At 35.8% G+C, this 25,699-nt stretch overlaps 1 protein-coding gene and 1 long non-coding RNA gene across 4 annotated transcripts; one reads left to right on the forward strand and one right to left on the reverse strand.

Annotated features, from left to right (window-relative positions):
* On the reverse strand, positions 1–25,652 carry LOC100175157 (cGMP-inhibited 3',5'-cyclic phosphodiesterase B). Of its 3 annotated transcripts, none has more exons than XM_018815502.1 (20): positions 24,847–25,652; positions 24,459–24,565; positions 23,977–24,047; positions 22,104–22,256; positions 20,420–20,557; positions 9,601–9,735; positions 9,141–9,242; positions 8,612–8,754; positions 8,014–8,114; positions 7,420–7,473; positions 5,782–5,933; positions 5,205–5,414; positions 4,711–4,822; positions 4,300–4,410; positions 3,616–3,797; positions 2,864–3,077; positions 2,130–2,269; positions 1,536–1,701; positions 959–1,109; positions 1–679 (listed from the first exon to the last, which is right to left on the reverse strand). In XM_018815502.1, exons 1-20 carry the CDS (start codon positions 25,575–25,577, stop codon positions 454–456), a joined length of 3,399 nt encoding a protein of 1,132 aa, XP_018671047.1. In that variant the 5' UTR covers positions 25,578–25,652; the 3' UTR covers positions 1–453. The 3 variants fall into 3 exon arrangements, with proteins under 3 accessions (XP_018671047.1, XP_002119678.1, XP_018671048.1); XM_002119642.4 differs by having other exon boundaries at positions 959–1,112; XM_018815503.2 differs by lacking the exons at positions 20,420–20,557; positions 22,104–22,256; positions 23,977–24,047; positions 24,459–24,565; positions 24,847–25,652 and adding an exon at positions 16,542–16,678 and having other exon boundaries at positions 959–1,112.
* Positions 925–12,598, forward strand: LOC113475015. Its single transcript, XR_003396755.1, has 3 exons — positions 925–934; positions 2,456–2,459; positions 10,792–12,598. It is a non-coding gene; the product is annotated as an uncharacterized LOC113475015 (long non-coding RNA).
* Positions 25,653–25,699: the final 47 nt, after the last annotated feature.

Genomic DNA, 25,699 nt, shown 5'->3' on the forward strand with positions numbered 1-25,699 from the left:
TCACAAAGGAACAAAGTTACTTTATTTTTGTTATCGAAATTCATGGTTTAGGGTAAGTCCCCCATGACATCACACAACTGTTTCTCTTTGAAGATTTCGAGCGATTTCTATTTACAAATATACCAGAGATAATAAAAGATGACAAGTATGATACAAACAAAACAATGACCATTCTTTCATATATAAATAAAACAAATAGGAAAATTAAAAAAAACCTGACATGAGAAAAGTAACAGATAATGGATCCAGTTGTCGAGTGCAAAAGTATAACGAGCGTATTTGTGTGGCAATATATATCCTGTTTAAAACGAGTGTAGCTGTGTGTGTGTGTGTGTGTGTTTGTGACTATCGCCTAGGTAACTGTCTCCGCTAATTGCATGGTGGTGACATCATTATAACATTATTGTGACACCATTATGATACCATCGTGACATCATTGGCAAGTGGGCAGTGTCAGCTTGTGTGCGAGGACACCTTGTGGTTGATAACAATCTTGGGCGGTTGAAGTTTAGGTATCGTTCCAAGTTTTGAAGGAGAGTTTCTTATCGTGGTGTTGTTTGTTGTAACACAGTCGTTACATTGTTGTTTATTGTTGACATCATTGTCCGTTTTGTTCGTTATTATGACATCATCAATAGGTTCAGTGTGGTTTGGAATGTTCAGATTGGTCCGGCTGTTTCTGTTTAAATGTGAAAACTTTTAATGAATGCAACTTATTTAATCTCGAGTGGCAGACAACGACAGTCATTATAACATGAGTGTTCTGTTACATACACCTTGTGCTCGCTTATAAGTTACCCTGCTCAAGGATACATATGCTTACAATGGTACCTTAATCGAGCTTTGAACCCGTAACCCTATAGCTAAGAGACAGATGCTTTAATATTGCACTTAAATGTCTTTATACATACACCCACAATAATAATCACATAGAGTCTTAATATTTGCAACCTTTTACCTCATTGATAAGTCAACATGCAACGCAAGTTTAAACGCTTCATTCATTTCCTCGTGACCTGATGTTGGGGTCTTCACTTCCCAGAAGTTGAGATTATCTTTAAGTTGTTCAAGGAGAAGACATTGGCTTTGATCTTCCATGGGAGATTCATCTGCTGTGACATCATTATTGTTACAACAATGGTTATTGTTATGAAACATTAGGTCGGTTTGTTAGGTATGTAAAAATCATTGTTATCACTTATCACAAAACAATAAAACATCATTAGTAATGAAACAGCATTACATGAAAGTTGACCAACACAAAAAACAAAACAAAAATCAGCATTAAAGTACCATTAGTAACGAAGTCCAAATTATGGGAATAAAACAAAGAACAAAACGACAATTGTTAAAACACGCCACAGGTAAAACTATGAGTAGAATAAAATCGCAACTACTAAACCCAAACTTAAAGAATTTTTGTGTTTGCAAACTTTCATGTTTTATAACTTGATAAAATAGGTGTTTTTGTAACAAATATTTCAATATAGCATTCATTAATATTGGCAGCAAAACTACAAGTCATCTCCCCTCACCTTCATTATCTTCTGCTTTACCGGCAAGAATCCCCGTTTTATACATTGATTGAACGATCGGTTTTATCAGGTTGTTAATAAACGTTCGTTGTAACTCAGCAACTTGTGGCCGCTCACGGTCCATGAACGGGGAAACTGGGACGCCGAGTTCACGCTCCTCATCGCCCTGGTGTAGTGAAAGTATAAATAATATGATTTCTATGTGGCGAATGAATTGTACTGATAGTGAGAAATTTGGTAATACAAAAACTTTTGAAAAAGAAGTAACAATGAACTGACTTTGAAACATGTCTTAAAGACTGTTCTATATAGGTGAGGTCCTACAGTGCAACAAAGGTACCTGGAATGTTTGTGGGAGCAAGATAAAACCACAACCTACCGGCTAATATATAGACCTCTGCACGATCTATATATTATCCATAATCATAACACACCGTGTTGCAGTAATAAACCAACTCTGGCCTAAACCTAGATTTTGCCTCACTTGGGAGTTTAGGATCTCACCCACCTTAAATAGAATAGAACTCTATCATAAATCTCAGGTACTGTTGCTTACTGTAGGATCCACCCACTAAATAGAATATACATATTCACCTGGATAAAGAACTCCTCACAAATTGCCTTGGTCCATGTAATATGAAGATTTCTCTCTTTAGCTGGCCCACCAATGTCAGCAAGCTTGATAACCATCTGGCACACAAGCAACCTGTCGGCATCTGCTGACCAATTCAAACCTGCAAACATTAAATCATTGATTACAAGATCATGTAGTAGGTCAGACGTGAGAGAAATAGTAAGTTGGGGTAAAAGGGTAAAGTATGCTAGGGTGAAATTCCTGTTTTCACATTCTATTACCATTTAATATTAAACGAAGAATGTTTACAGAATTACATAACAGTATCCTCATGACTCTAAAAGAGCGTCGTTAATTGTTAAATCAATTATAATACATAAAGTTGTGGTAATAGAACAACTCTGGGCTAAATCCCAGGTCCCATGACATGCCTCACTGTAAGACCTCACCCATACAGAATAGAATGTGCATATACAATGTTGGATAATGGGCTAACACTGGCCTAAACCCAAGTCCCATGGCGTGCCTCACTATAGGACCTCACCCATATAGAATAGAATGTGCATATACAATGTTGGGGTAATGGGCCAACTCTGGTCTAAACCCCAGGTCCCATGGCATGCCTCACTGTAGGACCTCACCCATATAGAATAGAATGTGCATATACAATGTTGGGGTAATGGGCCAACACTGGCCTAAACCCAAGTCCCATGGCGTGCCTCACTATAGGACCTCTATCTACACAGTATTTTACCATTCTGCGACTTGACGCTGAACTGTGATAATATTTCCCCGTGTTTCTTGAGGTCAGTAGCTAGGATGGCTTCAACCACGAGGAACCGAAGTCTCTTCCATTCAGCAGTGTCGAGGTTCTTTAAGAAATTAAACCGAGGATCTGAATATAACAATCCCCATGATGAGGAGGCATGGTGGTTCTCAAGCACTGAACGATCGTTGTATAATATTGCCTGCGATAGAGTAATGGGGTTAGATAATCAAATTCTCAAGGTCACTCAGTTCAAAAGGATGTTGACACCAGTAGCACATAAATGTAATGGTCCAAAAACCCCACAAAGCTTAGGTTATATACTCATAAAATAAAACATGGAAAACATATATACAAAAAACAATGGGGACAAAGTTAAGCAGTTTAAAGGGGACATAAACATACAACTTAAAGGGGACAACGTATAAACAGCTTTTTAAAGGGGACACCAAAATGGTTTAAGAAGTAATGAGAGATTAACAGATATAATGGTTATACAGTATAGGTAATCTAAGTCAAACTACAGGTTGGATATACAATGGTGATACTGTGTGTGGTTTTCAAACTTTTATAAAGGAGCCAAGCAGTAATAGTTAAAAAACAAACAGATTTCATCTAAGTAGTCTTAGTATTTATATTGGATAAAATGTTACGTTGTACCATAAATGTGTAAAAAGACACCCTTGTTATACCTAAAATTGTAATACATTACCGGTGCCATTAAAATATTCAATACTTACTAATGGGTGTCTTGTCTCCACTAAGAATGCATTGGTTCTACCAGGATGGTCGTAATCATGCATGGCTGCAGCCAGATAAAGTGACATAAGTTCCAACGCAGGTATAGCTTGGGCCAATGACCCGTGCCCAATGTTGTTAACTTGACAGTGGTTGTGTGAGGTCCCGGTCCCACTATCTGAGTCTAAACGGGAGCAAACATGGTGGTTAGGTTTGTGTTTACTGAGCGATGAACAAACATTGTATATAGCCAGGTGGTGTGATTAATCACAGTATGTGCTGTACTAAGTATACAGTGTAAGTGAGATTGATGGTTGGTGGGCAAACTATAAATGGTACCCAACCATTATAAGGTTTTGGGGGACGAAAATATACATCAGGAGTTTACTGGTGCACGCCAGAATTGACCTATTACCCCAACATTGTATATGCACATTTTATATGGGCGAGGTTGAACAAAAGAACAAATATATTTTAAGGATAAGTTTTAAATCAAAGTAGGGGCTGGACATGTCAATGCAAATGGAACTACTGCTTAAGAAAGACACTTAGATAAGTATAAGCAAATCCACAGTTGAATGTTATTCAAACAACGACTGCTTTCCACAGCAAGGAACTTGGGAGGATATTTTGGTCCATTATCCCAATGACATTGGAATGGAAAGTTTCTTTAAATTTCCGGTTACCTGAAGAATCTGAGCTGAACAAAGCTGATGACTCATGGAAGCCAGGAATCGCTTGCGTTGAAAGATACCAACACCCGTGTAATACATCTGCTGCGTGGATGCGATTGTGGTCTGGAGGGATAAGGTGTAAAGATATATTTTTGTAAAATTCACTGTGTTTTGAGCCTTTGAAGTAACGGGCCAACTCTGGCCTAATCCCAATTCCCATGGTATGCAATACTGTAGGATCTTACCCATATAGAATAGTATGTTTATTAATAAGTAATTATAAACTGCCTCAGTGGGGTATAGGTGGTAGCACCCTGGGTGTTGGAGTAATAGACCTACATCTCAGGTCTCAGGTGTGCCTCCCTGAAGACCTCACCCTTATAGAATACATACAATACACACTAAACAAGCCACACAACTTACATGGAATGTTCCTATATCCTTCCTCTAATGCTCTCATATATTGCACAAATTCTTGCTTGGGAATTTTAAAAGTTTCAAACAGACCTGTGTCTTGAAACAATTTAAACGCCATCTGCGAAAGACAAGCATATTAGCATTATTGGGTTATATGTGTAGTACTAGCTCAAATATACAGTGTAAATGGGAAATTTGTGTAGTGGTTAGATGTTTGTATTGTAGCTGAAGGAAACATATTTGATGCTACCATTGGTGGTGTATGTGTCTTTGGGCAAGACACTTAAGTTGGCTTAACGACAATTGCTCCAACCCAGTGGTCACTAATGGGTTGTAGCAGCCTATTGGGTAATTCTCTTGTCTAAACTTCAGGTCCCATAGCATGCTACAATGTAGGACCTCACCCATAAATAATAAAATGTACAATGTTGGGGTAATTGGGGAAAATGACTTCACCTACATATGATACAATACATACACGCAATAGATATATAACCCACCTGGCTTAAAACACAGTCGGTTTGTTGGGCGAGTGTAAAGATTGGGAAGTTCCATTTATACACAGATTCAAGCAGCTTCTGCTGGTAGTGTAGGAAGAAGTTGTAACCATCGTCCGTCAACTCGTCGTCACTCCACTGGTTGCCACGACAAGTGACAACCTCCTCCATGATTGTGATGTCATCATCAAGTTGTGAGGTAGAGGTTAGGAACTGGGGGGGGGGAGGATATTAGGAATAAAAACACCTCTTCCGGCTAATGTATTTATGGTTTTATGTTGTATTACAATAGGTTAAGATGGATGTCGTGTTTTATTCATCATCATCGCTAACTGTGAGAAAACAATAAATATTCTTTGTTTACCAGAAAATTGGCAGATTCTATTTTAGTCAATGAAAATTAGTATTATAAGAAAGAATGAAAACATGGACCATCTTGGAACCCAACTACAACATCTTTCCCTCTAACTGTGCAATCTCCCCCACCTCCGCTAATATACCATCTTACCCCGCCCAATGACCCATCTTATTCCCGCTTAATGACCCACCTTACCCCCCACCACCACAAACAGCCACCCACCTCATTATCCTCCTCATCGTGATGCAGATGATGTTGGAGGTGATGAAGATCCAAGGGATCAGAATCCTTCTCGTTCACTGACTTTGACCTCGCGATGGGGGAAGTCACGTCATCGTTGTCGCAACTCTCGTAGTCCGACGATACCGTGGGGACTGTTGGGGGAGGGGTTAGTTGGTCCTTGTATCAGGGGTAATATTAACATTTCATATGAGGACGATATAATACAAGTTGGTATATTTATATTGAAACGGTTGTGTCGGGGTAAGTTAGTTGGGAGGTATACCGAGGGTATAAGAATAAGTATTGTTGTTCAGGATTTTTCAAAGAAAAACAGATTCCCGAATCAAAACTTTAAAATTAGGAGCAAGAGTTATATTATATCATTGGGCAATGAGCCAATCCTGGTTAAAATCCCAGGTTCCATGGTGTACCTCACTGTAGGACCTCATGCTGGGGTAATGGGCCAAATACCACTGTGGGACCTCACCCATACAAAGTAGACTAGACATGTATAGAAACTCATGTGGCCTCATTCGGAAACAAGCAGTCGTATTGATTACATTAGATCAATGTTTGGGTGACATTACCTCTAATTCAAAATCAATCCAAAGTCAGTTTATATTTAATGGAAAGTTTAAAGTGACATTTACTAACTTACGTTGTTATTTATCAAAACCAACACATTTTAAAGTTAGTATGGTTTTGATTGAAGCTCATATGATGCACTATACTTTAGAATATATTATAATGAGTCCGGTTATAACCGTATTTTTAAACATTTAAACTGGATGTAACACCCTGTACTTTAAACATGGGGTGGAATTTACACCCAACACCCTGTACTTTAAACATGGGGTGGAATTTAAACCAAACACCCTGTACTTTAATTGTAAAAATTACATAAAAAATAACTTCTCAAGCATACGAGAACACAAGGCCATAGTTCCCAAGCATTATTCAAACAAAGGATTGAAAGTAAAGTTAACCCGAAATATTGTTCTGCGCAAATATGTTCCTATTGATAACAGTTTGCGTGGTGAGGTTTGCTATCGTATGTTTGCACCGTACACAATGATTTATCATGGACAACATTCCATTTAAGCCTCAAGCAAAATTATCCACAGCAGTTTGTTGTCAAGTTTGATCCGTTATAAACAAAGTAAAAGATTGGGCTTCGTATGTCAAACGGGACATAAATTATTGTGAAATTATTAGGTGTCAATCAAATAAAATTTAACGGTTGAAATTTTGGTTCTGTTGAAAAGTTCGAAAAGTTTTGCAGACAAAATGCTGATTCAATAATATTTATGTTTTTTACCATAAGATTAATCCCAAGATTTATATTATTTAAAACAACAACAGTATAATACAGCCCAACTCATATAAACACTTGTGAAAAGTGGTGCAACCAATTCAAAGTTATTGTTTTGTTGACACTTTGTAAAACTATCTGATAAAATTACTGACGTATCGGTCAAATACAACTTAACTTATATAAACACTTGTAAAAAATGGTGCAACCAATTCATAGTTACTGTTTTGTTGACACTTTGTAAAACTAGCTATCAACGCTACTGAAGTGTTAGTCAAAACAACTTATACAAAATATACAAAACCTCCATTAAACAAAATACTTACATTTCTTATGAACTGACAACAGGTTATGGGAGGATGGGAAGTATACTTGCGAACCTGTGGGGAGAATTTATATTAATAATATAGTTTTAAATGGATTATGAAGGAATACTAGCTAAGTAACATAACATAAATTTGTTGAATACGGTATTAAACATTTTGCACAAATTTAGATTACTTTTTAATGGTTGCTTTCTATTATTATACAAATTTGAAATAAAATGAATGCAGCTATTATATCTGTGTAATAACTTTTGCTGCAAAGTTTAAATTAGTGAAAGTTTAAAGTGGAGGCTAAAACCAGGGAAGACAAACTTTGGCATAAACCTTAGCTACCATGCGACTTATAACAGATAGAAAAGTAGTGGGCAGCCAAGACTGTTCACTGCTAACTGCTAATTCTAAACAAAACACATTTTACATTATGGGTTAATAATATAAATATATAAAATCTTTTAAAAATTAAATCAGAATTTTTTTCGATTATTTTGATTCCCACCTAATCTATCATAAGCACCCACGTTCCAATGCAATCCCAACCAATATGTACACAGATACAACCACAAGCTGAATAAACAATAAGCTTAATATTCTCACCACTACTTGGTAAACTTGGGTAGGTCTTCCTTCTACCAAGGTTGGCTCTTATCGAGCTGTCAATCACAGGGCTACTGCAACGGGAATCAAGGGGAGATACTCTGTGTGGGAATCAACAATATATATTTTGAACAGTATATACAGTAAGGTTGGGGAAGATGAGACACTTCAACACATAATATGCAAACATCCTGATCGTGTTTTAAACAATTAACAACGGTCTATGGGAGTCGTAAGAATGCAGTTTTAAAATTAATTAAATGTTCTTTGTTTGCTCCTAAATGGGAGGAGAAAATAGAGTTAAAAGTAGTCCTATCTTCTCCCATCCTACTGTACATTATATATATTATAGACAATAGGTATTATGAGATACTCATGTAGGAATGGAGACACCAAATATATAAAGATAAAACTTTTTAAATGCTTCTCTAATTAAATATTATTCACCTAACCGCCGGGTTAAACCTGTAAAACTAGGGAGCTAATTGTTGTGCATTTGTTAACGTGCCACACTGTCAATTTTTTTTTTGATTCAACTATAAGAATTTAAATAGAAAAGATAAGGTTCTCAGGTTCAAAACCCACTGTAGTGACTCACAAGGGTGATTTTTCTTTTGATATCTTTGGAAGTCTCTTTGGTTTAGCAGGAGCTGGTTCTTCTGTTGGTAACCCGGTTGCAGTGGTGGTGGTGGAGAAGATATCCTTGGATGGATTCCATTCATTTCTACGCGAGGCTGACCTCTGGAAGATGGGAGTGTGTAATGTAAGGATAGAATGCTTTGTGTAGATTTACTATTCTATATGGGTGAGGCATACCATGGGACCTGGGATAACAGACCAGGTTTAGCCCAGTGCCCAAACATTGTATATGCACATTTTATTCTATATAGGTGAGGTCCTACAGTGATGCACGCCATAGGATGAGGGACTTTAGACCAGGTTTGGCCCATTATCCCAACATTGTATATGCACATTCTATTTTATATGGGTGAGGTCCTACAGCAAGCAAATTTTACCAAACACCATACAACTACATACCATTATAACATACAATACAGAGGGTAACTTACAAAGATAACAATTTGTCTGACTTATACAATAACATACAATATAGTAGATATACCAACCTTCCCTGCAGAATGTCGAGGCGTTGAAACAACATCATCATCTGAACCATCAGTCCCACTATCGTGTAACCAAACCACTTGTCGGGGCCGGACGTGGTCCGTCTGTGGGAAATGGAAGAACTTATAAAATAAATTAATTATTTTAATTTGTTTCCTTAAAAATGACAGCTAAGATCCTATAATTAAAATAATGAACATAACGACAGTTGTTAGAACCATGCTATAGATAAAAAGTGCGAAAAGAATGTCAGTTAAATATGGCTGCAACTCGACTGTGGGCATGGGAGTGGCAACAATTGATAAGTCACTCAAGTTCCCACCCACGAGGATATAAATGACCACACCAACCAAAAGTCATGTCTGTTTATCCACACACTGCAATAGCTTTTGCAACTTGACTGTGGACATGGGAGTGGCAACCATGGATAAGTCAGTCAAGCTCCTAACCACTATAATGTACCTTATAAGGCTTCAACAAGTTCTGTAGATCTTCCACCAGAGATTCAACAAGAGCGGGGGATTTTCCCAACTTCTCTAATGTTGATTGAATTTCAACCAAAGTTGATGTATCGACTAATGTGGATGACATCACAGCCTGTGGGAAAATCAACATATTATATATGGTATATAGATACTTGATACAAACTATAAAGATACATAATAATCAAGACACCATATTTTGAGACATGATACTTATTATGTTCTATAGCGGTCAAAATAAAAATTTCAGCATAAAAACGATACAATGCGCAAATCTTCAATAATCAACATTAATTTATAAAAGTTTCACAATGGCTTGCTGAAAGTTGTATGTATAACATAGGTTTTTAAATTTTTCTGAACTGCATTGAAATAAAAGAACCAAAAGTGAGCCGTTAAAACAATACTACTTATGCAATGAGAGCTTCTTGATTTGTCGCAACTGAATATCAAACTACAAAGCAAGCTTTAATAAAGATTAATATTTCAAGAAATCCTTCATTGTATACCTACATATTAATACAGTGCGCAGAATGTATTGAACATATTCACGCAGTAATTCCACACACAAGTTGCCACACTCAAACTGGATACAAACTTCAGCATCAGAATTATAGAATTTAAACTACAACTACAAACCATACATGAACCTTACCCACTTTAAAATAAAAAACATAATTCTGTTTTGTAATACATTTGCAATTATAGAAAAAATATTCGTTTAAGTTATGTTTGTTATACAACTATTGCAGAGAAAAAATTTTTAAAACCATGAAAATATTTAAATATTACGCTTACACTTACATATTAGCAAGTTAGCAACCGATGTAAATATATAAACATAACCACAACTAATCTATCAACTTAAACACATAACTAGTTGCGCAATCTTTTAGTGTTAAGCAAGGAAGAATGCAAAGTGTTAAACTTCATAGAAATGAGATACGAAACGCGTTAATGTCTAACAGGTCTAACTAAGTCCCTGATCATCTTGAAATGGGAATTAATAAATATTTCTGTGGGGTTAATAGGGTTTATCATCATTGCCAATAACTATAGTAATGAATATGAATATGAATAATTATGGGGTAGAAGTGGCTTTGATATTTATACTGTTGATTGCTTTGTATTAACATGGTAAAGGGAGATATTCAAAGGGCTTGAAAGGTAGAACAGTTTATTTTTTCAAACACAGGGGAGGCAGGGATAGTTAAACACACAGTCCTAGGAAACAAATCTAACCTTAATTAGTTCTAATGTTTACTGATTAATGCAGTGTAGAAAATTTCAATGTAGGACTGCCCACCCTGCCACCCCGGGTTTGGTGCCTTTTTTCCCAATATAGTTTTGTTTCAATACAATTTTGCACCAATTTAAAAATCTCTATTACCCCATCTTAAAAGTATTAGTTGCAATCTTGTAATATTTTCTGATTGTGCAAAAATTCCAAGCATAATAGTGTTTCACACCACTTAAATTAGACACAAACCAGTAAATGTAAGATATAATAGAAGGTAAAACACGGCAACACTGCAAGTGGTTAAACCGCACAAACTGAATGTGTTGGAAAGTTAATGAGGTGTAAGATGAGAATACAAATATTGCTAATGGAACTTTAAATCTACGCACTTGCATTTGGCTGGCTGTGCAAAGAACAAGCTAACTATAACACTTGGGTGGCTGGAAAGTGACAACGGTATCAACAATTCTGAGCTGACAAAGCAGATATACTGAAGTACACACACTTTTAAACATAGAATTGTAGAATAACATACAACAACTGGATAAAGCATATAATACTGACTTGTTTATACACAATGCTTAGTAACTGTATCCACATACAACAAAAAGTTAATTTGTTTTATTACAATTAAACAGTTACAGCAACCAACTATAAAGCAGAGTAACTTACTCTATAACGAATCCTTATATTACTTTGTATACAGAGACACTGAGTAGCATTACAAATCTTGTGTCATTTAAATACCACTTAATAAACTGACAGCAAACACAAACCGGACGTTTTATCTAAATATTGATAAGTCTTACTTCAGAGAAACTTGAGGCTTAAAATCACAATCTTATAAAAAATTCTCCCACACTAACTTGAACTATATTGTCCTAACTTAATGTGCAACTAAATATAAAGACAGTTGGGTTAAAATTGGAATTCTTACATCAATAACTGAAAGTGATACAAAGAAAGAACGAGTGGAGATATATATTACATTGTTTATACGAGCATGCACCCCAGACACATATTCTATATATAGGACGCAGACTTACTAAAAATAATTGGCATTAGGAAATCATGTGCAATCTAATAATAAATATTATATGCCCGCAGATTAACCTTTTTTTCTTGTAACAATTTTTTTCATTAATACAAATGAAAACTACCTAAACCACTGCATAACACTCTATCTGTTCTATTTATATAGTTTAACATCGCTGATAGACATATTTAAACTACATTCTCACTTAAATGCAACATTAATATATATAATATTTTTTAAGCTTAAATGCAATATCAATATAAGCAAATACACAATCCACAACTGGACAGGCCAACCCTCAAATTTTCTACACTGCATTAATCAATAAACATTACAACCAGTAAGTTTAGATTTGTTTCAAAGAAATGTGTGTCTAACTCTCCCTGCCTCCCCTGTGTTTTAAGATTGCACACTCTCTATAAATCTGCACCTCACAATAACACCCATAAAGCTTTATATAACCACCCACCATGAGTTAGTAAAATAACAAACAAAATAATTTATCGTTCAATCGGTCTAAGCAAATCAATACTTAATATTATCCAATACAAACAAAATTAAATTCCACAGCAGCAGATTAATTTTACAATCGTAGATAAGTCACGAAATTAAATCACTCAAAGGTTTGAAAAACATAACTATATATATATAGCATGATGGGGGAAAACGGGACACCTTTTATTCTATTTTCTCTTTCCACTTGGTAGTAAACAAAAAACATACAAAGACTTATAAAACGGTATTCTCACGACTCAAACCATTGTTAAGTGTTTAAAACTCAATCAGGATATTTGGATAATATGTCCCAAAGGTGTCCCATTTTTCCCCACTTACTGTATATATATTCTATAATTCTATATTATCTCTTGCAATGAGACTTATAACTTAGGTATTAAGATTTGGGACAATTCAGGCCCATTACTCCAAGTCTCAAACAGCATATTTAAATCTAAGGCTTAGGTATATTGCTGCTGTAACTACAAGACATGACATATTTAAACTGATTTTCTAGCACAAAATTAACATAATATTATATTAAGACCAACGTTTGGTCTATACCTTGATGAAGTTTCCTTACATGACAAGCAAACATATTGTCAACAAAATGTCACTTAATTTTTATGCCAGAAGATTAAGATAAGTCCCTAACATTAACATATGCTTGCTTGATAAACTACATACATAATTACACTGAACTTATGTCTTTTACGACTACAAACGCCAATAATAGACATGGCTTTACAACAAACTAGGTTAAAATATTGAATTTCGCTTGCTAAGCATTTTCAATGAAAAACACTGTCTTTGCAATGCAGACAGCTGGCATGATCTGCACAGCATGTTTATATTATAATAGCAGGTTTGGAAGGATTGTATAAAACGGTTTGTTAGAAAACACATAACGTTTCCTGTATATGGCTATGTGGTTAAAACATATGAATAAACCGCCATGTAAGAGTTACCATCTTTCTAAACATGTGTACAAGTGAAACCGAACACCAGTGTTTCTATTTTCAAGCATCCCATGTCTCAGTTACACGTCGCGCGTGTCATTATTACGTAACAAGCACTTCTGTAATGACTCGCGCTGTTACAGAAACCAGTAAAAAGTTCAAAAGGTCACCACGCCAAATCACCGAAACAAATCGACGCAATAATACCGATTATCAATGTAACAATGCGCATTTGTGACGTGCATGATTCGTGACATCATATGAGCATGAGTCAGCTTACTTACTTTCTGCCGAATCATAATACAGAATACTAAATGTGACCGTAGGCGATGGCGCGAACGGATAAAGAAATAACAGCGATTAACAATGCCATGATTGAAACGTCATAATCACGTTGAAAATTCCCTTTCGGAAATCAAAAATGGCGTTCGCGACTTCACGTAGTAAAGACTGTTTCATGTAATTAAAGTTCCACGGTTTATGTGCGTTCACCAGCCACGCATTCTATTTGCCATTTTTCTTGTTTAGTTTTACCCGTGGCGTGTTTTAACAACTGTCGTTTTGCTGCCAATTTCCTTCTCTTCGTTGTTTCAGTTAACTTGATATTCGCTGCTGTAGTCAACGAATAAAAAATATCTTTTTAGGTTAAGTGTGCTATTTGACAATGATATAGTGGGTTTACCAAGCCATGCTGCGGGTTTATAATACGTGCAATCCATTACTGTATTCACGTGTATTGTCAAAGCTACGCCAATGTACAGCAAATTGATACCAAGTCTACAACGCAGTGGTTCCAAACCTTGTTCGTTAAATAGGCCGGTAGTTTCCAACCCATGAAAAGTTTACCACATGTGGTACATGAAGGTCTTCGGTGGTATACGCACTACGCGAGCGACTTGTTTAGGATTACAAGTTTAGCGTAAAAGCTACATATAGTAATGAAAGCATAAACCATTTTACCCAACCAACTATTAATGCAAAGTGGCGCGTTTCATTCAAACGTATTGCAAACCAGCTATAAGTTACATTGGGTAAGTTATAGCATACCACATTATCGGCCCGTTGGGTAGCAAACAAAGAATATTTATAGAATTACATAAACGTAACCTCTCGACTCTAAGAAAGCGTTGGTAATTGTTTAAAATACGATTAAGAAATATGGTATATAAAGTCTAACGGTATCTATCTACGATCCCAACACCCAGCACTATATCAAGTTTAATCATAAACCATGGCTTTAAATCGTAGTCGATCATTTATATAACCCCGCCACGACGGTGCGGTGGTAACCTAAGACTCGTAGGTTCCACAGCGTTATTTGTTCTTGTGTGGGTGGCTTTACGACTCTTGACTGGAGAAGTTATTAAAACATGGCGGGGGGCATACCAGACGGTAGCTTACGCCAACCTACGTCACCGTGCTGGATTGTGACGTCACAAGAGCAGCGGACGACAGCAATTAAACATTTATTGGCTGTCAAACTTCGCTTTTCGTGCAAACGCAGCTGCGGCGCTGGATTCGAATTTTAATGAAAATTCTTAAGTGCAGATCTTCGCATTAGTTTTCAACGCATACTACGGACTGCAGAAACAGTGGAATCCTACTTTTATAGGAATTTTGGTTACCGGGATTTTACTGAGAACGAAGAAATGAGCGAAACTCCCATTATTTTAGTGGAAACGCTCTTCCTGGCTGGGTCACGGCACATGCAGCATTCTCACAATTCAAATTTCCCACAGGGTCGAATATTTTTGGCGAGCGCCAATTATTCCCAACAATGCGGTTAAAATAGTTAATTAAAACATCTTGGCAACAGTAGTCGATTACACGGTTCTTAATGATGTAAATAAATCAATACGTCAATAGCCGTAATAAGCCAATAAGCTTTGAGAATGCGACAATCGCCTCCAAAGGAGACATGTGATGTAATAATAAGACATTGGGGAATACGAATCACAATCGTGGGATTAGTTCTTTTTTTTGTTTTTTTTTATTGGAAATGTTTGCTAATTATGCAGATTTTGCGTTTTTTTGGTATTTTTTGCGGCTATTTTTGTCTTTTTGTGCCGTTTTTGCAAATGTTTGCAAAACACCAGACGTTTCACTTTTGGCTGCATAACTAAAATACAATTGGCAACAAAATGTTTTTATCTTTGATTTCGTTTATGTAAAACTAACTCCCTTTTTATATAATAATGTTACTTTTAATTTTCTCTTCGATTTTGATGGTGAAAACGAAAAGTGAAAGTACGAAGGTGGTACGTTATGTAAAGGCCACGTATTTACACACGAATAGTGGAGGTGTATGGTTAAACATGGGGCTCCCATATGCGATATAATATGCCACACATACCAACGATACGTCACATACTTGATAAATGGTTTCCTAAACCAATACCAGCACTGCTTGTTTAAAGGAGGAAGGGAAACGCTCCTATGTTTGCGAACGAGATAAATTTAAAGCTAAATCTTAACACAGGGCGTATGGCGTTCGGTGCGTTTTATTTTTCTATTTTATTCTATGTGGGTGAGGTTCTATAGTGGGACACGCAATGGGTTCTGGGATTTAGGCCAGAGTTCATCTATTACCACGACACCCTGGGTGCTATAACATATTTTAATTAATAGCCACTGGATTGGAGCAATGTCCGTTAATTGTCTTGCCCAAGGATACACACGCCTATCAGTATTAAGCATTAAGCTCTCCAGTTACGATGCAAGCTCCTCACCACTGAGCGGCGGTTATAGAGTATTATTTCAATCATAACTGCAGAAGTTGTGGAACAATTGATATTTCTACATGAATGAGGTCCTACGGCAAGGTATATGCCCCATTACATGCTTTGCCGTAGGGCCTCATCTTATTCTGACGCTCTGCAGCAATGTAACAAACGTCATGTGTGCGATGCGGGTTCTTGCTATAAGTACATATTATGCTATGACGACATTAAACCAAACTGTGGCATCAAATGACGCCCATGCTCACATTCAAGCGACCACAACCAAACATTTAACCGCATTCTTCGCTATTTGGTTTACCAACGTCAAGATACGAAGCCAATTTATCTTTGGGATTACACGCAATCGGTTTAAACTCAAAACCGCTTTAAAATCTGCCAATCTTTCTGCTAAGCTTACAAGGCGAATATCTGACAAAAATGTTCCCTGCAAGAAGATAATGAAGCATCCACCTGTCTGCTTTTACATCTTCTCTCCCCCATGCTTGCGGGGTGGATACTTCTACCCGGTGGTTGAAATTGCTCTTTTTTCTTTTCTCGATCCATGGACAAGATAATTAGAACCGCACACCGCTATAGTAGAATCAAATGATCGTATACCGTTGGTGTGGTAGACCTCGCTAACAGCTAGAGCCCGCGGCAAACCAGAACTGCGCGATAAACAAAGATACTTTCTCTATCGCGAAGCGCTTAACAATTAAAGAATGGACTGGAATCGTGACATTGTGACGTAACAGCAATGATGGCGCAGCGTAGAACGCTGTAACGCTGCGTCAAATGCATGAAGTATAAACAACTTAATGTCCTGTAGAGAAACGAACCGGACAACGGGAATTGAGAATTAATTGAAATTAATAAATAGATGGTAACCGATGACAAGAATTAGTTTGAAAAACTTTTCGTTTCTTGGTAGCCTTGTATTCATCGAAAACTTTTAACTGCCTCGAATATAATCTCAAACAAATCGAGTCAAATCACGAACGAGTGCGCGACACTGTGTGTGTCATCATAATCACTGCACAAAGAGACATAACAATAACTATAGTGACGTCAGTATTAAGCAACACATCATGAATTCAATGAGTTCTGTTTTAACACCAACTAATACAAATGTTTGTATAAGGCGAATTAATACACGGTTTAAATACAACTTGTGTAGTTGTATTGTATATTTCGTCTACGAATACATATTACTGTGGGGCAGGATGGGACACCGTAAGAACAAAATATCCCTTATTTTCTAATGGTTTTAACAATTAACACCGCTTTTTTAGAGCTGAATATATAATTCTGTAAATATTCTTTGTTTACCACCAAATAGGATGATAAAAGAAAACATGGATCTTACCCCAACCTATATATATATAACTACAGCATTACAAATAAAAGATGTTAGAAATACAATAGTAAAATAGATAGACTTTACATTTTGGTAGAAATCTTATCAGTACTGAAATTAAATCCATGTCAACTTAACTGGTTGTTATTGATGAACTGGTTGTTATTGATACAGTTATTTCTTGTTTGTCAATCAGTATTTATTTGTGATGTATTGGAACAAAAGGGCAAACGTTACCAGTGGTTTATATATTTATATAAAGTTTTGCTGCATTTCTTAAGCAACATTCATTGGGATCTTGCAAACGGATTATTGAATAGGTTGTACAGCATTGAATACAAAATACAGGTTTCCTATTTCCTGCACCAGCTACCACATTAAACACATAGCCATAGACCAATGGTTTCCTATTAACCACACACTGTGCTTGCTTAATGTTAATTGAAAACAGTCGTTTGATTTCTAAGTAAGCCATGTAAAGACCATCATGCAGCAACAACCTATGCTGTTAGTATTGTGTTATACTCTGCAGTAAACTGTGATATTTTTATTTTATAGTACATGCTTATATCCCAATCTAATTAAACTGCATATATTTGCTAACCGTACTTTGCAAAATACTGAATAAAATATAAAGAAAACCTGCATAATATAGAATTTTATCGTCATAACGAATAATACGTGCTTTCTTGTACTCGAAACAATAGATTTGAATTCATACAAACATTTTCATATTGTAATTGCGAGAGGTATTTGAAAATCCCCATATTAAAGGATTAGGAAACTGTAATCCTATACATGTAACAGGATGTGCTACATTGGTGCATACAACACACAGTATATGGTCAGTTTCAATACAAACATTGTTATAATACAGTTACACATCAATGTTGTGCCCTATGTAGTTGTAGAACATAGGGAACCTCATTGATTATTTGATTAACGTGGTGAAAAAAATATACTTTGGTTCTGCTTGTTCATAGAAGCACTTAGCTCTGGAAAAAAAGTTTTTAAGGGTAAAACATGGTGTCACCCTTGTTTCAGATGTTGGACAGACATGCCAGGCACCATAGCATTCACTCATGGCCTATGGTTAAGTATTGCAACAAGTTACATCATATCTCATTGACAATAAAAGTCAATAATCCACTCCACATTGAACATGTTTGTTAAGTGTTTCAACTATCAACTCAAGTTCGTAACTGGCTGAACTCTGACTCAACAAGCTACCAACACTTACAAATGGTCGCCCACTGGCCCCTTATGCGCAATTTAACTTTTACAAAAACAGTAAAATTCCACATAAAAGATATAGACTTAATAACGCTCTTTTATAGTCGTGAGGATACGGTTACATAATCTGTAAATTTTCTCTGTTTACTACCAAATGGGACGAGTAAATGGAATAAAAAACATGAACCATCTTACCCCAACCTACTATATATGTATCAGTACTAACGAAGTAATGCAAACTTAGCTGTGAAATCTTTCCTATTAAAGTAACGATGGTATGACTCAAATATTTAACAAACTATACCGTTCTTGTTAAGCTTGGTTTAGTGTGGACATATTCACATATTGCCTAAGAAGTTCCCATGTATTTCAAGCTTAACGCAACCTTAATATTCAATACCATGCTGCAATTTTACGGTTTCTAAACACAAATAAACAACTTAAATGTAGATGAAGTTCGAGATACAGAGCGTAATTACCAGCCCAACCAATTTAACCTCACCGGTTATAAGATACAATCATATTCCATGCATCTTAGGTCTTGAATTTGCTAAAAATAGCAGAAAGTGAAGCAAATTACTATTTGCAGTTCTTTATCTATCCACCAAACAATAAATAAAGAGAGAATCAAATTCAGAATCAGTCGTCTGCACTGACAATGCCCAAGATTAGCTTTAAAAGACTTCCACAAAACAATATTAAAAGACTGTTCACCAAAAACAAGAAATAAAGTAAAAACGTCATAAAGATTAGTTAGTGTCGTTAATAGTACCCTATATTACGCACACGCAGAAGAGTTTTAGGAAAATTTAAAAAGTGATCTCTTTCGTCAGAAAATAAACCACAAATATGAACTAGTTTGACGCATGTGAAATACGTAATTGTGTGGGCTGGGTTTAAGTGACTACACAAATTAAACAACAATAATATGCTCCATGTTGAACAACAACTTATGACTTGTTTAAGTTGTCAACAATATAGAAAAAACCATCACCCACAAAGTTACATAAGCGGGCACGAGATGTATAAAATAAAACACGCATGTTGTTGCCCCACCACGCGAAAATAAACAAGTTTTAAGTTGCATAATATGTTCATTCATTAAACAGTTCAACCTAAGTTAATTCTGCATTTTTTTACTAAAACTTTGGTTTCTTATGCATTTTTTTCTGCAGTTTATTCCACAGTAGTGAAACCAACATGTTATCATGCACTGACACAAACAAATTTTACAAAAATAGAGTTTCATTGACCTTTAAGTTTCATACGTAATATGGTAAGGGGCAAAATGTAAACGAATACTTTGTACAAGCTATGCACGCTCAACGACAACCTTTAAGTTGGGTTTTACAAATAAATTATTTACAAAAGCACTTAAACCTTCAAAGAATTCACAATTGGAACATTTATCTTGGCAGAACTGTATCTGGTCTAAATTATGCACCATGTGAATGCTTGCTGAAATGTACCCAAGTCTCAACCACACTCAAATACACTATTGTACTAAAACTGAGGCAATGAGCCATTTCTGGCCTACATCCCAGGTCTTAGGTGTGTCTTATGAAGACCTCACCTTTATAGAATAGAACCTCTATTGTTAAGGGTCTATAAACTGCCGTAGTGGGGTCTAGATTGTAGCACCCTGGGTGTTGGGGTAATAGACCTACATCTCAGAGCTCAGGCGTGTCTCACTAACACCAATATCGAACATAATACTTTACAAACTATAACACTACACACATATATGATAGGGACTTACTTTTCGCTTTGAACTAGCTAGGATGGCAGGCAGAGAGGTTCGTCGCCGGTTCATAACGTCTCGCCACCGGAGGCCCTCAGTAAGCACATTATGCTCTTTGATGACATCTAGTGATGCTCGACGCTTGGTTTTACGAGGCTAACAAAAAAAATATATATAAATAAAAAAATTCTGGGTGTTGGAATAATGGGAAACTGCCAGCTGTAGGACCTTACCAAAATGGAATAGAATTAGAGTTAAAAAGTTGCACTATATATGTTTAATATATATATATATATTTAAAGTAAATGTCACCTCTGCTTTCAAAGCAAAATCTGGTGCATTTTTTATTGAAAACATTATTACAGCTGAACAAACATGCAGCAAAGTTTCCAAGCATTGTCATCTCTTAAATTACTTCCAGTTCCGGGCCCATATATCTGCAGTACTGCGTAATGCATAGACTTCGGGAAAACCCGAGATCCTCAGAATATGTGAATGGATTGTATGAGTCAATACAGAAGGAAACAATAGCGTCACAACGAATGATACATAGTTACTACCAATAATTAACAATAAAGCTCAACAATGATGATTTAACATAAAGAACGCTTAATAATAAATCATAGCAAGATGTAAACTATATAAACTACTTTCCCTGATTAAGTCTTGCCGCATGGCAGACGAAACGCTGGAAATATACTATGTTTTTAACCAATGATCCTCTAAAAGATTGTTTGTGACTACAAAAAAAGTTTTTAAAATATTAGCGACAGATATAAGTATTGCAGAATACTGCAAAGTGTGCTTTACATGGATATAATATATAGTAGGGTGAGGGAAGATGGGACACATTTTATTTCATTTTCCGTCCCATTTGCTAGTAAAAAAAGAACATTCAAAGAATTTTAAAACCAAAGCCTCCTTACTTCCAAAGGCAAAGACCGCTGTTAATTGTTTAAAAAAGGATATTTAAATAATATGTGCTACAGGTGTTCCGTTTTACCCCACCGTACTATACAAACAGACAGACTGTGCCTTTATTTTTATGTCAATGTCACATGACATGATTACCAGATAAAATCAGAACACCATTTAATTATTACGTAACATCACTCAAAAACAGTTACGTGCGTAATCATTTTTGAGAAATGGCTGGTAATAAGTTTTAAATATAAACATTACATGTAGTACCTTACCAGCAGGCTAAGCCAGCAATAAAACACTCTGCTTTAGATCAAAGCCTACTCATATATCCTCAACATTCGACACTAAACTTCCATTTTAACACATACGCTCACAACGTCTTATCTCTTAATTATACAGCTTAGTTATCGAGCGCTGAGAACATCTTACAAAGTTCGAGAGGTTATGACATCATAATAGCCATGTCACTGTTTTATTCTAGAAATAATTTATATATATAAACATCAAAAATTTTCCCCCTTTAAAATTCAAAACAATTTTACGTCTGACAGCGCACATATAACATAACTGACCATAAATATTTAATTAAGACAGAAACCACTTCAAATATATATATATTTATTTGTTATACAAAACAAGTTTGGTAAAAAAACATACCAAAATAGAAAAATATACATATTAGGCTTTAAAACATTTTATATTCATACGCTATACATTAAACTATAAATAAACAAATACAGAAAGCTCAAAAAATAATTTAAACTTAATATAAACTTACATTAGGATGCATTCCTATACTAAGACACTGCTTATGCGAAATCGAAGCCTGTTTTTTCATCAACACAACGCAAGGCATGAAGGCGTCCAATCTATGGGCTGCGTCACTCAATACTCGGGTACTGGGAGTTCTCTTGGTTTTATTAAACGTTTCCTGCAAAGAAAAAGGCAATCACACTCTCAAAGAATTTAGAGAAAAGCGCAGAAGATTTTGTGTTGATGGGAACTGAATTAAATTTCAAGCATGTTTGTTATGTATTATAAAATTTAATTAGATTTTAGATGATTAAACAACAAACAGTTTAAAATAGAAGCATCAAATATTTTCCTATTAAGATGTAAAGGTTTCTGGTATTAATCGGGATAATAGGCCAACTACGGTCTGAATATCATGTCATGATCCCTAGCGTGCCTTGCCATAGAACCTCACCAATATAGAATGGTATAAAAATATAATAAAGTACACATTTTTATCAATATAATCATATAATGCAGATATACCATTTGAATCCTATGAGTAACGAAGCAATTCAGGACAGCTGTAGTGACTGACTGACTAGACTTTGACGCTTATCTGCTACACACCCTACACCCCTTTATATAACATACTATGTGTGTTTAGTTGTAGCAATAAAATAAATTTAACAGGATCACTCTTGCCTGGTTAGTACTTAGCAAATATTTGTCTATTTACACTACCCACCTGAAGGTAGGAGAGCCATATTTATGACAACTACCTTCATACTTACATCTATAATTCAACACGTGCGTATGTGAACTAAATACGGCACAATTAGACAAACCAACGCTTTGAGAAGAATGCTTATAATTTATAGTTTTTTCAAAAACCTTTGCTAATGCTATAGAAAGTTTTTGGCCCTAATCGATTTTTTCTTGAGATTAATTAATTAAACCCGGTATAACCTTTAAAACACAGGCTAAACATTTGATATATTTTCAATTGACCTCAGGGACTAAAATTTGCCTCCGCCTGTTTGTATACACACACATTAGCAGGTAACAATTATTTTGGTTTAAAAACATGGGGTGCTAAAGGCCCAAAACATATGATGTCACCCCTGTTTTAAAAGTTAAGGTGACATCGGTACACACACGCCCAATGTTACGCCTATTCCTTAAAAAGCAGACACACCCACGGCTGAAGCCACAAAACTTCAAGTGTATGACGAAAACTAAAGCTCACAACTTATGTACATAGTCCTTTAAATGCGTAGTAAAGTATACGGCCACTATGTACATAAATTTACCCACCACACGAGGTTAATATTTATCTGACCTTCTTATCGCTGCCCTTAGCTAAGTAAACATCAAGCAAAAAGTGAATGATAATAATTGTAACACAAAATACGTTTTTTATACCACATAAACCGTTGATTATTTACATTATACCTGGTAGCAGAAGTAACAGAATATATTGTAACAAGTGACATCACAAAATCAATATCCTGTTATGACAAACACAAACCAAAACAATATGACTTAGGTATAAAACACATTATGGTTGATACAGGAATAACAATATGTAATATTAATATTTATGTTAAAGTTAGAAACAATACAAGTCCTTGCAATGTTGCTTAATTTTTTGGCACAAAGAAGCCGTTTTCTTGTTATATGATGGATAAAACATTGAAGAAAATTTAATGTTAATTTGTAAGCAAGAAAAGGTTTGGGGTGATGGGTCAACTCGGGCCAACCCTGGCAGATTACCTAAATCTCAGGTTCCATGGAATGCCTTGTCACAGGACCTTACCTATAGGCCTACACAAAAGAATATCCTTGCTTTTCAAAATACCTGTATTTATATCTAATCTGAACATAACCAAGCAAACAATATAACAAAGTTACCCCACCTTACTACAGTTGTTGCTATGACTAATGCTTTGTGAAACATGTCTTTCTGGAATGTGATCATGGGAGAAATCTAGAAAATCAAAACAGCGAGTTAAAAAATGTTATTTCACATGATTTATCAGCAGTGTGATTATCATTATGTGTGAAAGTTACCTCCAAAAGTAATCTGCTTTATAATTCGGATGTTCGGGTAATGGGTCAATTCTGGTCTAAATCCCAGGTCCCATGGCATGCCTCACTGTAGAACCTCACCCATATAGAATAGAATGTGCATATACAATGTTGGGGTAATGGGCAAACTCTGGCCTAAATCCCAGGTCCCATGACATGCCCACTGTAGAACCTCACCCATATAGAATATAATGTGCATATACAATGTTGGAGTAATCGGACAACTCTGGTCTGAACTTCATGTCTCCTACCATGCCTCAATTCAGGACCTTCCACATACAGATTTCTTGTAAACAATTATTTAACTTACTTGAAAGATAATGCTGAGATTCATTGCATATTTGGTTTGATGATCCACCCTTAGTTAACCTCACACCCAACAACATGGATAGATAAACAAACCAAGGCAAAACAATTCTAGAAAAAAGAGTAACGATGATTACGAATATAGATGCAGGTGTGACGGCCAAGATGACTTGTTAGATGGCGGCGAAATGTTGGTGCAAAGAAGTTAACATTTTTATCGGTATAGCAATTTTTAAAAACTTTAGATTTTATTTTACAAGAACTTGTTTGACTCTGAATGATTTCTTTAAAGTAAAAACTAACAACAGAACCTTTAATTTTATGTAAAGTAACTAGAAATACACTTATTCTTTCTTTATTTCAACACTGATTTAGAGTAAAAGTAACTTTACCTTTGAATAAAAAGATTATACCGACATCCTTGTATGAAGTTGTGAGGAAAAAAGACAAACCCAATACACCTTGATATTAAAACAAAAGTAAGAACGACAAGTGAGCATTCAATCCTTCCAAACCAGCCTTCAAAATAACGTTTGGTTGACAAGAACAAAACAGGGAAAGCTGAAAGTGCGCACACCGCCAGCGTGGATAGAAATGGGACGATGTAAAAACTTTTCAAGTCAGCCAGCTGTGTGTATGCGGAGAAGTGTAGGAAGTTTGAGGTGCTGTTACATTGAGAAGTGTTCACACTAACATATCGTGCACCTGTTACTATGGTGCTCGATATTATGCATAAGGTTTCAAAGGTGCAGCAAATAAATAGCAAGTATGTAAGCCGAATAGGAGTTGGTTCCACATTTTGCTCAGCATCTTGCCTTTCCTCTGAGTTCTCATTATGTTCATAAGAAAGATGGTTCGCATATTGAGGTGATAAGTATTCTTGGCTGAGAAGATTCTCAGATTTTTCTCGACTTTCAGGATCACAGTAATCAGGCTTTAATTTATTTGGTCCGTTACAAAATACAGCTCTTGTGTATCGACTGTTTTTAGATGATCGTCCTCGAATAAGTTTGGACACCGACGTGTGCATAATGGCTGCAGTGTTGGCAATCATTAAAACCCCGCCCACTATATAGGAAAGCTGGAATAAATAGACCTCAGATGCATGGGCTTGGTCCTGCATGTTATTTATCTCCTGTTCACGCCATCTTTTAATATTCAAGGCAACTTAAGATTAAAATTTTGTTCAAGGCACCAATTTCCTGGTAAAAAATATTTTTAAATTAATCTTTTGTCTGCTAGGTA

This window comes from Ciona intestinalis, unplaced genomic scaffold, assembly GCF_000224145.3.
Source record: "Ciona intestinalis unplaced genomic scaffold, KH HT000077.2, whole genome shotgun sequence".
NCBI classification, from domain to species: domain Eukaryota; kingdom Metazoa; phylum Chordata; class Ascidiacea; order Phlebobranchia; family Cionidae; genus Ciona; species Ciona intestinalis.

What these genes read in the sequence shown, in the direction of transcription:
- LOC100175157 (XM_002119642.4), bottom strand. Translation starts at nt 25,577, where the DNA reads ATGCAGGACCAAGCCCATGCATCTGAGGTCTATTTATTCCAGCTTTCC. An exon ending in TGGAGACAAGACACCCATTA is followed by an intron (nt 3,078 to 3,615) that starts GTAAGTATTGAA and finishes ACTCTATCGCAG; the next exon opens with GCAATATTATACAACGATCG. An exon ending in TAAAGCAGAAGATAATGAAG is followed by an intron (nt 1,113 to 1,535) that starts GTGAGGGGAGAT and finishes ATGATGTCACAG; the next exon opens with CAGATGAATCTCCCATGGAA.